Genomic DNA, 15,495 nt, shown 5'->3' with positions numbered 1-15,495 from the left:
CTCTCTTTTTTTTTTTTTTTTTTCCTCCTAACATGGCATAAAATTGAAGAGTGCTTCTGAACTTTCCCTGTAGCCAAAACTTTGGGAGACTGAGCGGTTTTGATGGAGAATATTATACCTATAAATAACTAATATGTTGTCTTTTCAGGTGGAATGTAACTCCAGATTAGACCCAACAAGAACAACACTTCTTAAGGTAACCTTGTGTGGAAAAAAATAAAAAAATATTCACTGGATATTGCTCTTCAGCAGACTTCCTTTTCTGAGCTATGTCCTGATAACGATGGTGTGTGAGTTGAGTAACCTTTGCCTGACTTTAGGTGTTATACAATAGACGTTCGGGCTGTCTGCGGTGCTTCCGCATAGTAGATGTAAGCCAGGTTAATGGGTAGCTTACAGGTTGAATATAATTGTTTTAAAGCTGAGCTTGGCCCACCCATTCAATGTGTCCCAAAACTATTACTTTTTAAGGCATGCCAACCTGTCACCCTGTCATCAGTGTGGTTATTTCGGCTCTCCACTGATCTCTCAAGCCCCCAAATGGTTGTTGTCACAGCTGATCACATGTGCAGTTCTATTGCAACTGCCATCCACATAGAGGTCCAGATGGCAGCTTCCTTGGCTGTAAGGATAGGAGGGTGTAGTTCTGCTTTAATGTAAACTACATCAGTTGTAGAGCGTTGTATTCCCCATGCTCCGGGAAATTGTTCAATCCCCCAGCTAACACCTAGCCCACACTACAATCTCCCTCTGATAGCGCGGACCCTTGAACTCATAAGTGCCAATCTCTCCTAACCTTATCTGGATGATCACAATGCACAAGACCTGGTATAAAATGTTTGACATTTTTAGTAGTTTGCTTATACGACATATTATAAAGGTCGGGGGGGTTAGACATTCTGACTTTTTTTCTAATGGTGTGTTTAATTTATTCCTAGATGGCAGATTGTGGGGGATTACCTCAAGCTGTACAGGTTGGTCTCTCGTTTTTACTGTTTTTTTGCTCTATAGAAAGGCTTTTCCTCACTTCCTGCAGTGGTGACCACTTGTCAATAAAACAGACTATGAGAGGAAATCTCCTGGGGGGGAAACATTTTTTTTTTTTTTTTTATTCCTTACCCTTTTGACTGCGTTTAAAGGAAGCCTGTATTGAGAAAGATATTTGGGGCTGCTGTTGACTACCACCTTCTAAAAACTCTGACCCAAGACAAGCTTAGGGCTAATAAAGTCAGTGAAGTCAGAACCTTTATGCTACATGCTTGTTGGTCAGTGGCTCAGTAGTGCTCAAGCAGTTGAGTCAGATTGACAGCCAGGGAGCCAACATATTCAGAGGGAGAGGTAAGCAATGGCACCCTTCATACTTCCCAGTTATGGCTGGAGTTTAATTTTAATGGGCCACCTTTTTAAAGTGTATATATCTCACTATAAAAAAATGCAGGAAACATGGCAAAGTGGTTGGTTACCTTCTCCTGAGGAAGTCTTGATTTAAACAGTGTGGTCTGCAGCCTCCCAGAATATTGAAACCCTGCATTGCTGTGAACAGGCTGATGTACAACATGGCAAGTAGGGTGCATCCATTAGGACTATCCAACATGGCAAGTAGGGTGCATCCATTAGGACTATCCAACATGGCAAGTAGTGTGCATCCATTAGGACTATACAATATGGCAAGTAGGATGCATCCATTAGGACTATACAATATGGCAAGTAGGGTGCATCCATTAGGACTATACAACATATCAAGTAGGGTGCATCCATTAGGACTATACAACATGGCAAGTAGGCTGCATCCATTAGGACTATATAACATGGCAAGTAGGGTGCATCCATTAGGACTATACAACATGGCAAGTAGTGTGCATCCATTAGGACTATACAACATATCAAGTAGGGTGCATCCATTAGGACTATACAACATGGCAAGTAGTGTGCATCCATTAGGACTATACAACTTAGCAAGGAGGGTGTATCCGTTAGGACTATACAACATGGCAAGTAGGGTGCATCCATTAGGACTATACAACATGGCAAGTAGGGTGCATCCATTAGGGCGATACAATGTACAACATGACATGTAGGGTGCATACATTAGGACTATACAATGTACAACATGACGTATAGGGTGCATCCATTAGGGCTATATAATGTACAACATGGCATGTAGGGTGCATCCATTAGGACTATACAACTTAGCAAGGAGAGTGTATCCATTAGAACGATACAACATGGCAAGTAGGGTGCATCTATTAGGACGATACAGAGTTCAACATGGCATATGGTCAGTGGTCAGACTAAAAAATATTTGCCTTTTTCAGTTTGTTAGCTGGAAGATCTCCCTCTAAATAAGTGAACGTCATGTGATGTATTTCTTCCTTTCTGCTACTCTTAGTATCCTGAGCTCAATTTGTATATTTGTTTTCTTTAGCCTGGAAAGCTGGCAGAGGCCCTCAAATACTTTGTACAAGGAATGGGATACAGTAAGTGCGATTTATTATGCTTTATATGAATTATGATGAATGCAGTCACTTTAATCTTTAGAAGTTAGTGCCATTCCCTCTAGAAATGTTGTCTGGGTGGAATTCCGTGTTTAGAAATGTGACTGCAAATCTGTTTTAACCAGGGGTGTCCAATTCTTGTATAAAAGAATGTCCTCTAAATGGCTCGAAGAAATTATTACCAAAGGACAGCTTTCTTTGTACTGAAAAACCAATGTAGGTATTACTTTGTCTAAAGTTCTTGCTGAATTGGTAGGTTCAGTTGTAAAAATTGCTTTGGTCCATAAGGGGTATGGCTCCTGTTTGCCCATTTGTGTGCTTACCAGCGGATAAAGCGACTATTTCCAGAATAACCTTTTTAGTAGAAGTATAGGCATCTCCAGGTTTCCACCAGTTTTGCTGCAGGATCCCCTTTAAGCCCTTAAAATCTAGTGCCCACCGCATACAAATTACTGCCTTGGGGATGTAAGAGCTGGGAACTGCCCATCACACAGTAGAGGGCCTCTTGGTAGCTTGCTGAAATGCCGCATTTCATTGTGGAAGGCAGCAAGGGTGTGCCTACATATCGACTTTTTTTCAAAAGTCATCAGTTCCATACTGCAGTTGCTCAGGTTTCTATGGCGTCCTTCAAAAATCAATTCACAAGTAGGCACTGGTTGGTATCTAGCATTCATTTGAGAGGTTTGTTTTGGAGGCTGAAATATTGACAGATGTAATTTTAAGGTTTTAAAATGTATTTTGTATTTGCCAGAAATGAATTCTTATGTTTAAAATGTATCATCCAATGGCCACCATTTGAAATATCCATTCAGGATAGTGGAAGTGGCTTCATTGTTTGCTGAAATGGGAAGGTCAGATTGCAAATGACTTAGATCTACGGGGTGTGCTGTCTGTAGGTGACTATGTTCTATGTCACTCACTTGCGTGAGTGAACAACAAATGTTGGGGTGGGAGTTGGGATTCTGTGGAGTCTGCTTGCATAAAGTACCGCCGGCCATAGAGGGAGCTCATGGTTCTCCAGTAATGAAGACTCAAAGTGCTTCGCTTTAGAGTCTTTATTACTGGAGAACCATAAGCTCTCTCTATGGCCGGCAGTAAAAACAAATATAAAGAATTCCTGCAAATGAAGATTTAATACTCCCGTGTCCTGTGGGTGGCAAATTCTCACTTTGCTGTCTTCAAGAGCTATAGCCTCAAGCATTTAACACTTCTAGGTATCTGCTGCCTGGTCCACCGCTGTGTACTGTGGTTCCTCCCTATGGCTGATATGTCACCACAGGTCACAGTTGTGACACAGGGGCCAGCGGAGGAAACTGTGTACACAGGGGACCAGGAAGGGTAGATAGCTGAAGCTATTGGAGGCCATAGCTCTTGAAGACCACAAACTTCACTGATTTGTCTAAAGCAGACCATAACTTTGGTAGACTTGGGTCCACCTAAACTAAGATATCTATATGGGCCAAAACTCAAAGAAAACTATTCCCATTAATGGTTCTTTTTAAATGAAAGATTTCAAAAATAATTTGAAGTTTACTTTTTGACATGTATGTTGTAATTCCTTTTTTCTTACTTTACTAACCTGTTCCTGTGTCTGTCCTTCCCCCCCCCTTGTTGAATGTTACCGCAGTTCCATATGTTCAGCTCAGTCATCTGAGCAGTGAATCAGGTACCTACAGCCCGTAATGTGTGCAGCACGTCTTGGATTGGTCAGAGTAGACCTGTGCTTTGCTGGGTGATGTGGATTGTAGTGGTTCTAGTTAATGTTCTAGAACTTTGCATCTTCTTGCATCAGACTGCAGCTTGGCATGTTGGTGTAGTTTTTTTAGTTTTGTTTTTTTTATTCCAGTAGTGCATGTCTTTGCATGATGGTTGTAAATGTATTTTATGTCTGAAGTTAAGAAACCGATTGGGAGAAAGGGAATATTTTTATGGAGTTTCCTTTTTGCTTGGTGTATCTAAACTCTAAGGCCTTGTTCACACCAAGCGCGTTCCAGGAGCAGAGCAGTTACAGAACGGAGCAAAACTGCGTCCAATGTATTCCAATGGGAGTTTTAGCTCCCGTTCACATCGCAGCGTTCCATTCCAGAGCAGGTAAAAAACTGCAGCAAGCCCTATTTTTACCTGCTCTGGAACGCATGCAAACGCATCAAAAACACCCTGGAACGCACTGAAAGCCCATTTTAAACTAAAAAAAAAATCTTCTTTTTTTTTAACCAAAAACGGCCCGAAATGCACCACAACCCACTGCACTGCGTGTGCTGAAACTCATGCAGATCTGCTCTGCATTTGGTGTGAACAAGACCTAAAACAATTTATATATTGCAGCTTTTTCTTAGATGTGGTGGCTCCATTAGTCTTAGGCTTTTTCCCCCCTTTATTTTCACCTGTTTACCCTGTCGGTAACATGCTTCTGTCCTGCGGTGATAACCCTCACCGTACTGTATTTATGGGTAAGTGGTGTCACCCTAGGCTTCTCTCCTGATTTGGGCTACAAACGCTTCATCTCTATTACTTGGAGGTGTGTTTTGTGTCTCATAGCAGAGAGCTGGAAAAGGTGATTAAGTTTGAGATATCCGTTCAGTCCACTGGAATTCTGGCAGAATCAACAGGTATTTTTCTGTACTAATGCAACAGCAATATCTAAGGACTTTTAAAGATGCGTTTCCACTTAACTGTAGACTTTTATTTTCTAGTTTGAGTTCATGTAAAGACCATCTCCTTCGCCATAGATCCTCTAAGGGTCTGTTCAGTGATTTTAGAACCCTCAGCTTACCAAGTTGAGTGTTCTGAAGGCTGCATAATGTTTTTGCCTTTTCCAACAAAAATCTCTGAATTGGAAGTGCCGCACTGTTAGTCCAGATACATCCTGATTTCAATGTGGGGTAGTGTTTTTGGGGTTCATACAAATACCTCCTTCCTCAGGGCTTATTAAGGGAGAACATTTATCTAGACTTTGAGGTTTGGCTGCCAAATCAGCTGCAGAAGACCTCTATGTATTCTCACACATGGAACAAAACTCTATCCAATTTCAAGCCATCATAGTCCTGATACTTGATGAAGGGGTATTTGTGTAAGCCCCCGAAACATACCATGTTGGCTATTTCTATACTGTCGCCCCCCCAAACCCTACATTGGATAACAATGTATGTTGACTTTTTAAAACTGAGTTTGGTGTTTCAATTTTATCCTACAAACCCAGGAGACCATGGAGATCCTCTGGAATGTAGAAGCTGTCTGTCCAATAGTCAGCTCGCCTATACTAGGGGCAGGCAGCCTCAGCACTCCAGCCATTGCGGAAATACCAAAATCCAATGAGGCATTGCAAGACTGACAACCACTGGCATGACTCCAAGCGACAGAGGCTGCATGAGATTTGCAGTTTCACCACAGCTAGTGTGCCCAGGTTGCCTACCCCTGACTTATACCACCTCTTTCAAATAATTGGCCAGCCGCAATAGGATAAACCTTGGGGGTCCTCTTTGACAGCCTGTCCAGATTTTTGATTGGACTTTGCACAACCTTCAGTTCTCCTGTGTATGTATACAACTTCATAGCATCAGCACTTGCTGATGCTATGAAGTTGTATACATACAGAGGACCTGATTGCATTTGGAAAGGCTTTTGTGTGGGCCACTTGACAAAGAATCACTACTGTGTGCTAAACGCACCTGATGACCATATGAAGGGTTTGGAGAGTTCAACACGCCTGTGAAAAAGAGTTTTACCCCTTCAAACTGTCTTACAACAGAAGTAAACACATTGACAAGATGTCTCATTTATCCAGGTGATGATGATATAGCTACTGTTGGTAGTCACATTCAACTGGACTGGTTCTGTAACATTGAATATTTGTGCTGTGGTATTTTTCCTGACCCTCATCAGAACTTGGAAGTGGCTTGGCTAAGCTACGAAACATGTTAATCAGTACAGTTGGATGTAACTACTGTACTACTAGCTGTACCTTGGCCAGCGTTTCCAATGTTGAGCTTGCAAACCATCTCTTGTTACAGTTTTTTATAGTTTTACTTTACATTGCCAGTTTGAAGGTCTGCCATGATGTCCCTCTGGTCATTTAATGCTTCTAAGTGTCTGTGGATTTTCCTTTTTTGGGGTCAGCCTCACAGACTACTAACTCTAAAGCTGGCCATATAGTGGTAACTTAATACAAGACCTAAAATGGTGTTTCCATCACAAGGCGACAAGAATAAAAGTGCCCTAATCAAATGTAGTGGAAAAAATCAGATCACTTTAGACAAAATTGTGTTAAAATTTCCCCTTTTCCATTCTGTTTTTAAATGTGATCTTTTAATACACTTTTATTTTTTATTTCATATTAAGCTTTTAATTTGAGTCACTTCACAATCATCAGCATTCATGTGGTTGATCAAACTCATTGGGTGGGTAGGTTCCTTGTAGTCATAATTGTGATTTGCCAGAGGCTTGAAAGTGCTTTACACTGATAATTGCCACCATATAAGGCCAGCTTTTCAGAAGACTTCAGTATTATATAGTATGGGATCACCAGAGGACATTTCCATCTAGACCTTCATCAGTGCTGCATCCATAAAGAAGACAATCTCATTTGGGTGTAGATCTGGAAGCAAGACAAATCTGCAACTGGGACAAAATGGCTTCTAAAATGCTCCAGTCTTGTGTTTCTTAGTCAACCTGTCTTTTTATTTTGCAGTGCCGGCAGCAAGTATGACCAGGCTGGTCCGTTCCCGCACTCACTCCGCCTCCAGCAGTGGCTCGACAGAAGTCCCCCGCAGCCGATCTCAAACCGGCAATGCCCATCTCGAGACCACACCTGGCACGGCCGTGACAAATGTCCATGAAGCTCCACAGACACTGGAATTATCTTGCTAAAGCACTCCAGCACTCCTTTATCAGCCGAACAATGGACCCATCCAGACCAGCAACTCTGGAAGGAAAAAAAAAATCAATTTCTTTCCATTTCCATCATTTGATCTTCATGTAACTTTGCATGGACTTTCTAATATCTAACCTATTAGTCTTGATACTTCTGGAAAAAACTAATGGTTCTATGTTTCTTTTCCTGTGTTTTTTAAGGGGAGTTCCAGTAGAATTGGTTATTTCCAATGGCTTGACCCTCCCTCTGTTTCATTGTACGAAGTGGTGAAGTTCCCCTCCCTGGGATTGGGTCATACAGTTAGGTTTCACTTACAGCATTCTATGCTGGTGAATATAGGGTGGTCTTTGTGGTATGGTCACATAGATGACGTTTGCTGTTTGAGAAACATTGCGTTTGGTTAGTTGGGACCTGACGGGAACTTTTACCCCATTAAACCTTTAATAGTACGTGTTTCTAAGAACACAACACCAAAAGGTCCCTGCTGTTTAGTTCATCTGGTTGATAAACTATTCTATGCCCCTCCTGATTTAGGTTCACTCTGTTAGTGGAGCCTGAAATTATGGCTAGGACCAGTCCACTGCTATCCTTCTGTCCAATAGACTGCCTCATTTGGCATGAAGGGAACTCTTATTGGAAAAGGAGCTGGCAGTTGGTGCATAGTCATTTAGTTGGGTACCAAAGTGACCTAAATCTGGACTTGTGGGGTCTACCTTTTTTAAGCAGGACACGTTTTTGATGGAGTATAAGTTCAACTAATGGGCTCCTATCTACTGTACCTACCAAGTCAATTTACCTTACTATGGATTTTTGAAGGTGAACGCTCCATGATGGTCACCCTCGTCATTGCTTTGTGTCAAGGACACAATACGTGTAGCTTTTACTCATGGCTCCACCTGCCAGTGAACATTGTTATTGAGGTGTTGCTGAAAATTATTGTTTTAGGTTAGAAACAGGTAAGAAAATTTGTCGCAATTGAAGTAATGAGCGGTCACTGCTGGCCTGATTTTTGATGGGACATGTTCCAAAGCGGTCATCCTTATCCTTTCTTTGCTACTTGCTAAGCCTCTAAGCTAAAACAAGTGTAGAACTTCCAAGTAAAGATGACCATCCTGGAACTTGCCCCTGCAACAAGAAGTCGGCAATGGCTTCTTCCCTGTTTCCATCCTGATGGGTTTTAAGTTCTTCAAGCACTTAAAAGCACGGGGCAGCTGTTATAAGGCGGCCATTGAAGGAGAGGACCTTTCCATGTCCTGCAGAGCGCGAAGATTCCATTTTCCCTTCGATATTTTCTCGTGTTTTAGATTTATTTTTTTGGTGGAAAAAATTGAAATGTTTTGGTTTTTATATTGAAGTTTATATTCACTTTTTTTTTTTTCAGATTCCACTCTTATCCTTTTAACAAACAAAAAAATAAACTTTTTTTTAGTAACACTAGAAAGATGGAAGAAAATGTACTTTGAGTGTGATACTTTGGCGCTTCTAAGCCTCTTTGCATACTTCTTCCCTTTTGTCGTGGTGGTGTAATGGTAGCTAGGATTTATGCACTTAATTACGTCTTCACTGCTGTGTTTGGCATAGAAGATACACTGCCAGCACTTCACAGAAAAGCTTATCTGAGCCTATTGCTAGAAAACATAAAAGGGATCTTTTATGCCGCTTTTAATGTCGGCAATAAGGCTCTTGCCGACATTAGATTTCTGCTTTAAAGAGAAATCTCAGTCTCTCCTCACTACTGTATCTTGGGATATCTCACTACAGTGCCCTGGATTTACCAGGAGCTGACATTTCAGTTTTTCTTGCAGTGCCACCTGCTGCAAGACTACGGTATTGCAGCTCACTCATTTTTGCTAGATTGGTTTTTCTGTTCGTGTATAGCTGTGTGTGTGGGCTTGACTCTGTTTAACTGGAAATTGCATGTCGTTGATGTGCCTGCTTCTTCTGGGGGGGACTGTGCTTATTAGGACTCGTACCTAAAAATTCCGACTGGGAGGATTTTGCTTTTAAGGGAATGTATTATCCTTTACTTCCTGACACTTTGACTGCTGATCACATTTAGTGTACTGTGCAGTAAATATGGCTGTCATCTCTTTGACTGCATTTAATCCTGGTTTATATGCCAAGCGGTCAGTAATGCAGACTGAAACACCAGAAATAGGACTGGATATGTATCTTGCTGTGTGGTTGCATGCCGACATCAAAGAGAACCTGTGGTTGTTGGAAAGAGTGGCAGCTAAGTGAACCTGTTGCTTTCCCTCCAACTGCACCTTCCCTTTTCTTCTTGGTGGCTCCATTTGGCTGATGGGGAGTAAAGAGGTTGTACTTGGTATTTCTGGGTGTAGGCAATGTGTCCTACCCCCTACCTTTTCACATGACTATACTAGTGGTCAGCTGCTTGTCTGGGGGTTAGTAGAGATTCTTCCCCTTTGTGTTTGAGCACCAAAACTTGCATTTAGACTCAAGGATCCTGGTCTTCATTCCTGGTATAAGAGCAAAGTGACTAGTATGTAAAGCTGGGGAGGAGAGGGCAGGTAAGCTAACCCTGTTGCTTTGCCCTGCATTCTTTCTCCTAGTATGTGGTCATTGCCAGTGTGCCACACTGCATAAGAAAGACCATGTTCTGCACCAATATCTATACACTATGAAGGTCTATTCAGTAAAGCATTTCCGTTCGCTGCAGAGAACCATTTCTTGGGCTGAATTAGTCCATCCAGGAGCCAGTAAGCATAGACGGGCACATCAATGAATGCTCTTCTCTACAAGCCCTAAGATGGTCTTCAATCCCTTTTTGGTGCTTTAGTCTGCCCCTATTTCCTAGTTGTACATTATATATTCCTTTTTTTGCTTTGTATCCTTTCAGTGTCTCTTCTATATAAGCATTCACACCATTTATGAATGTTCTTTTCCAACTATGAAAGGGAGCATCAAATACTAACCTGATTGTATTTTGTTCATGTTGTCATTAACATTTATATATAATATATATATTGTCCACTACAGTGTTTTTTTATGTATGTATATGAGAAAGCAATAGATGGTTATAGGAAAGCCTTAATGACTTTATAGGGACAATGTGAATTTCAAGGAACTGTCAGCTTTCAGTACAAAAGGAGAACTTTGATTGGACCTGCGCCATGTCTAGTGCAAGGGCCTCACCCCTCCATTCGTGCTTGGCACATTTTGGCTGGTGGAAGTTGATAATCAAGCTTATTTTTAATGGAAGTGTAGAGAACCATAATTTGTAGTACCCATATTTGACCTCCACAGGAAACCATACATTTCTTCCCTCCCAAGATTACAATGTCTTCTCCTGGTGCCTGAGCTCTGTCCTCGGAGGAAGGGGAAAAGGTCATATGCTTCCCCATAGTTGGATGTTTATAGTATTGGCATGGGCACACATGGCAAAGAGTATATGGGGGGCGGGGGGTAGAATTGGATAACTGTGTAGTATTTCCCTCTAACACTTCTCCCGACACCCCTTCTCCAACTTCTCCTGAACTAATTTACACTGATATTTCCCACCCGAGCTTCTTGCTGCTCTAGCAGAACTGCCTCCTGGGTAATGTGTTCTTTCCCTTGGGCGAAAATCCTCTTCAGTTACCCCTGCAGAAGACATGTACCTACTACTGGTATACAGCTTTGGTAAGGGGGAATGTAAGAAGCTGGGGAAAGGTGCGGGGGGCAGAGGATTTTATAGTAAAAGGACAGTTCTTTTAAGTCTGAGCCCTTAATCTGCATGTGTGTGCCAGGTCAAAAAAGCATGGCTACCATTGAAGCAACACAACAGGCCAGGTGTGGTTTTTTTTTTGTTTTTTGTTTTTTGTTTTTTTGTTTTTTTTTTTTTGTTCCCCCCCAGTAGGTGGGGGTCATTAAGTGGGAACTGCCATTGTTACTACAAGTGCCTCTTTAGTCCTTCTGAAAGTCAATAACTTTCACTGGCACTGCTGTGGGCATGACTCCAACCTTGAAGGTAGTTGCACCCCCTCCCTTTTTCCCTTGAAGTTGCCCCTGTTGAGGATAACACCCTTCAAAAGCATCTATTTTCACTGGAGTGGGATGAGGTTCTTGTTGGCCATCTCTGCTCTCTGATACCACAGCAGGTCGACTTGCGCCTACCATTTGCAATGGTCACAAGAGGCCAATTTACTGTTCTCTGTAGCCTAAGTGAACCTTCATACAAGGAACCATCCATCTTCCAAAGGGCAGAATCTATGTTGGCTGCTGCCACCAACAGTTTAAAAAAGAACCCAAACTCTGCCACCTTGTGGGAGTGGCTATAGTACAAGCTGTCCAAGGTTTTATTCTTCATACCTAATTTTCCATTAGGGATATAATGCATGCCAGTATCATTGTTTTGTACCAAAAATTATGTTTATGCCGAAATACAAAACGACAATTATCAGAACGCCTAAAATATATTCTAGTTTATCCTTTAAATATATATATTAAATACAGTTTTTTTAAATACAGTTTTGTTAAGTGTGTGTATATATACATATTATCTTACCTTTTTGAAATGTTCCGTTTTTGTTGTTGGCTCATTTCTTTTTTGATGTAACACCCAAATGACCCCCTTTTTAGAACTCATTCTGGTGTTAGGGATGGACGTGCAACTTTGGTATTTTTAGACCAATAAAACCTAAAGGGATTGTTCTGAATTTGTATCTTACCAACAAACGTATCTATTTTTCCTGTAGCTGGGCAAGAATGTAGACTTGACTATAACTGTTATCCAATGAATTTCTGCTGTTTAATAAAGGCATTGTCGGTCTCATTGACTGTGTACTTGCTAATAAAACTGAAGTGTGTTGTATGGTTTTTGTCACTTGTGCTGCACTGTAGGTTTTATGGCTACGTCTGCCGAGATCCTATTGCCAACTTAAAAAAATAAGTGGTTTAAAGTCCTTACTTAAAAAAACAAAAATACTTTAATTTGCAATGTGCCTTTTGAACTTGATATACATTTTGACCATCACAGGAAGAGTCCATTCCCTAGCACAGCTCCCTTGTTCAGTGTCCTAGTCCTCCTCTTCTGGGAGTGTCTCATTACTTTCTGTTGCCCCAGCTACTCCACCTTTTTCTCCCCACCAAATGTTTTATGTAGCTAGTGGGGTGAAGCTGTGCGAATACTATAGAGCAGAGGTAGGCAGCTAGTGGGGCGGAGCCTGGGGGAATACTATAGAGCAGAGGTAGGCAGCTAGTGGAGGTGGAGCATGGGGGAATACTATAGAGCAGAGGTAGGCAGCTAGTGGGGCGGAGCCTGGGGGAATACTATAGAGCAGAGGTAGGCAGCTAGTGGGGCGGAGCCTGGGGGAATACTATAGAGCAGAGGTAGGCAGCTAGGGGGGGGGAGCCTGGGGGAATACTATAGAGCAGAGGTAGGCAGCTAGTGGGGCGGAGCCTGGGGGAATACTATAGAGCAGAGGTAGGCAGCTAGTGGGGCGGAGCCTGGGGGAATACTATAGAGCAGAGGTAGGCAGCTAGTGGGGCGGAGCCTGGGGGAATACTATAGAGCAGAGGTAGGCAGCTAGTGGGGCGGAGCCTGGGGGAATACTATAGAGCAGAGGTAGGCAGCTAGTGGGGTGGAGCCTGGGGGAATACTATAGAGCAGAGGTAGGCAGCTAGTGGGGTGGAGCCTGGGGGAATACTATAGAGCAGAGGTAGGCAGACTCCAGCTGTGGTGCAAATACAAATCTAATTTAGGCATTGCAAGACTGACAACCATGCATCTGCCTTCGGGTTTGCTTCCCGAAGGCAGATGCATGGTGGAATTTGTAGTTCCAACACAGCTGTAGGTGTCTGAGTTTGCCTACCCCTGCTATAGAGCGAGGTAGGCAACCTCAACACTTCAGCTGTGGTGGAACTACAAATCTTATGCCTGTGGGCTGTTAAAGGCCTGAGATACCTGGTGAATTTTTTTTTCACCACACCTAGAGTACTAAGGTTAACTAACCCCATTGAGTGGCAACTCTGAGTTTATGGGACTGCTACCCTTACACTGGAGATGGCAACACACAAGCAGGCTCAGGTCTTTGGAATGTCTACTCAAGGGAGGCTTTTGTATAAATCCCATTGACCGCACGTTAATATGCTAAGCTTGTTGAAATGAATAGGCTGTCGGGGTCTCCCTTTTAAAGGGGTTTTCTATTCTTAGAAGTGGATCCACTTTACCTTGAGCCTCTTGTTGAAAGACAAGGGAGACAGTTACTGAAGCAGAGTTTTAATGGAATGATTGCCTTACATTCTTCTATACAGTCTGATCTTGTCTATATGCACTACAGTAATGGCTGTATGGCCTTCTTCATCAGGAAGGTTTTGGGTGGCAGTAGTGGACCATGCCTGCCTGTGTGATGAAATGGCCACATACAGGATTATGCACAAAAGGGTGAAGGGTTTGGAGAAGTGAACAGTCTACGCCAAAATAGCCGATTTGGAAAAAAAATTCAGTTCAGCTATGTTGTGCTAGATTGCTCAATTCTCCAAACTCTTCACTCTTTAGTGAATAATTTTTTCTTAGTCTCAACAAGCGCCACTCACCTCCCTGATGGTCCACATCTCCTACCTCCCCTCTGTTCCAGCTCTGTAGCCCCCTGACAGAAATGCTCTGGAGTCTTGTGTCTCCCATTGGTCACCACAGTGCCATCTGACCTCTACTGTATGTCACTGCACGACAAAGTACTTATCAAGCAGATATAACTTACTGCTTCCACTGGAATATTTAAGAGACTAAAAAGAATCATATGGGTTCATGGTTGGGGTTTATGTACATTTTGAACTAATTTTGCTCATGGTTAAGGATATGAAAACACTTTTATAACCAGACTTTCTTCTGCTTTTCTTGGTGCAGGGGGTACCTTGACATTTTTGGATAGTGTCATGCCTTTCCATGGGGCAGGCAGACGTCTGATATGAAAGGGGGCTCCTGGCTTGAGGGGGAAATTCTGATGCGAAGATGACTCCTAATGGCAACTGCAAGCTCTCTGCCATAATTCCCAATTCTGCTTCTGTCCACCTAGGACTGTTGGGTGTTCCCACCCACCGTCATGTTCCCAGATCCTCCTGTTGTATTCTCCATAATATAAAGTTAATAGAAATCCATCAGGGAGAATGGGAACCCTTCCCAATAGGCACAGCAGCGATCTCACCAATAGAGTTCTGGAAAGGCAGAAGAAATGAGTGCTTTCATTCTACAACATCCACCAAACACTGAGATTTCAGATTTGGGTGGCTTGAACCTTCAGCAACTTTTGTATAAAAGATGTAAACTGATGTAGGGCAGAACTTAGTGTCTGTGTCTACCCCACCCCTGCCTGCAGTTTGTAAGTTGTTGGTACTCTATAAATATCTGTAATAAATATATTTTTTTAAAATGATTAGCATGACCTCACCAGCCCTGGTTGTTCCATATTAATACTGTTTGCATTGTGTTACAAACTAACTCTTTAATACTTAACACTGGCATAGGGATCAGTGATGTCCCTGCACCTTCTGCTGGATGGCACCGTGGGGGTCACCCTTGAAAAACTATGGTTGAAAAGTAATAAAAAAAACGTACGATCTGCCCATCTTGGACAGGCAGATCGTACTCTCGATCATCACAAGCCCACCCCCCTGACAGACGGGCTTCCGATGACCACAATGCTGAACGGGCAGTGTGCGCACACCGGCCCGTTCGGCATTTGTCTCCCGAGCACCGTTCAAACCAGCCGAAAATCGATTTTCGGCTGGTTTTCTAGCGTGCTCCTTAGACAAAAAGACGTGCAACCGTGCAGTAGGTCGCACGTTTTCGTTCACACTGCTCGATTCTTGTACGATCGTGGGCTTTCCCGCGATTCTCATACGAGAATCGGGCAGTGTATAGGCACCTTAAGACATTTTGCTTTACCTGACGAGCAGCCAATATATTACAATCTAGAAGGTGTGTAAATAACAGGGAAGCCTATCCCACCTCAATCAAACCACTGAACTATCACGTTCTCATCCTCTCTTCCCCCTTACCCTCTTATCTTGATTTGCATTGTAACTGTAATATACAGTGGCAGACCTAAGGAATAAAGGTCCCTGGTGCAAGATTTTTGCTTGGGCCCCCCTCGGGGGGGGGGGGGGGGGGGGGGGGGGAAATTTCGGCCC

At 42.7% G+C, this 15,495-nt stretch overlaps 1 protein-coding gene across 2 annotated transcripts in view; it reads left to right on the top strand.

The window, feature by feature from the left end:
• Nucleotides 1-7,605, top strand: part of NDRG3 (NDRG family member 3) — a 23,265-nt gene extending 15,660 nt beyond the window's left edge. The window contains exons 12-16 of one of the 2 annotated variants that reach the window (XM_018554098.1): nt 149-196; nt 939-974; nt 2,426-2,477; nt 4,123-4,161; nt 7,183-7,605. In XM_018554098.1, coding sequence (XP_018409600.1) covers nt 149-196; nt 939-974; nt 2,426-2,477; nt 4,123-4,161; nt 7,183-7,361 — 354 coding nt within the window. In that variant the 3' untranslated portion in view covers nt 7,362-7,605. The remainder of the gene's footprint in view (nt 1-148; nt 197-938; nt 975-2,425; nt 2,478-4,122; nt 4,162-7,182) is intronic. The other variant, XM_018554099.1, reaches the window with a different exon arrangement.
• The last annotated feature ends 7,890 nt before the right edge of the window (nt 7,606-15,495 follow it).

Source organism: Nanorana parkeri, unplaced genomic scaffold (genome assembly GCF_000935625.1).
Source record: "Nanorana parkeri isolate BGI_ZX_2015 unplaced genomic scaffold, ASM93562v1 scaffold141, whole genome shotgun sequence".
Classification (NCBI taxonomy): domain Eukaryota; kingdom Metazoa; phylum Chordata; class Amphibia; order Anura; family Dicroglossidae; genus Nanorana; species Nanorana parkeri.
Note: the sequence above shows the minus strand (reverse complement) of the source record. Positions and strands in the feature narration are given on the sequence as shown.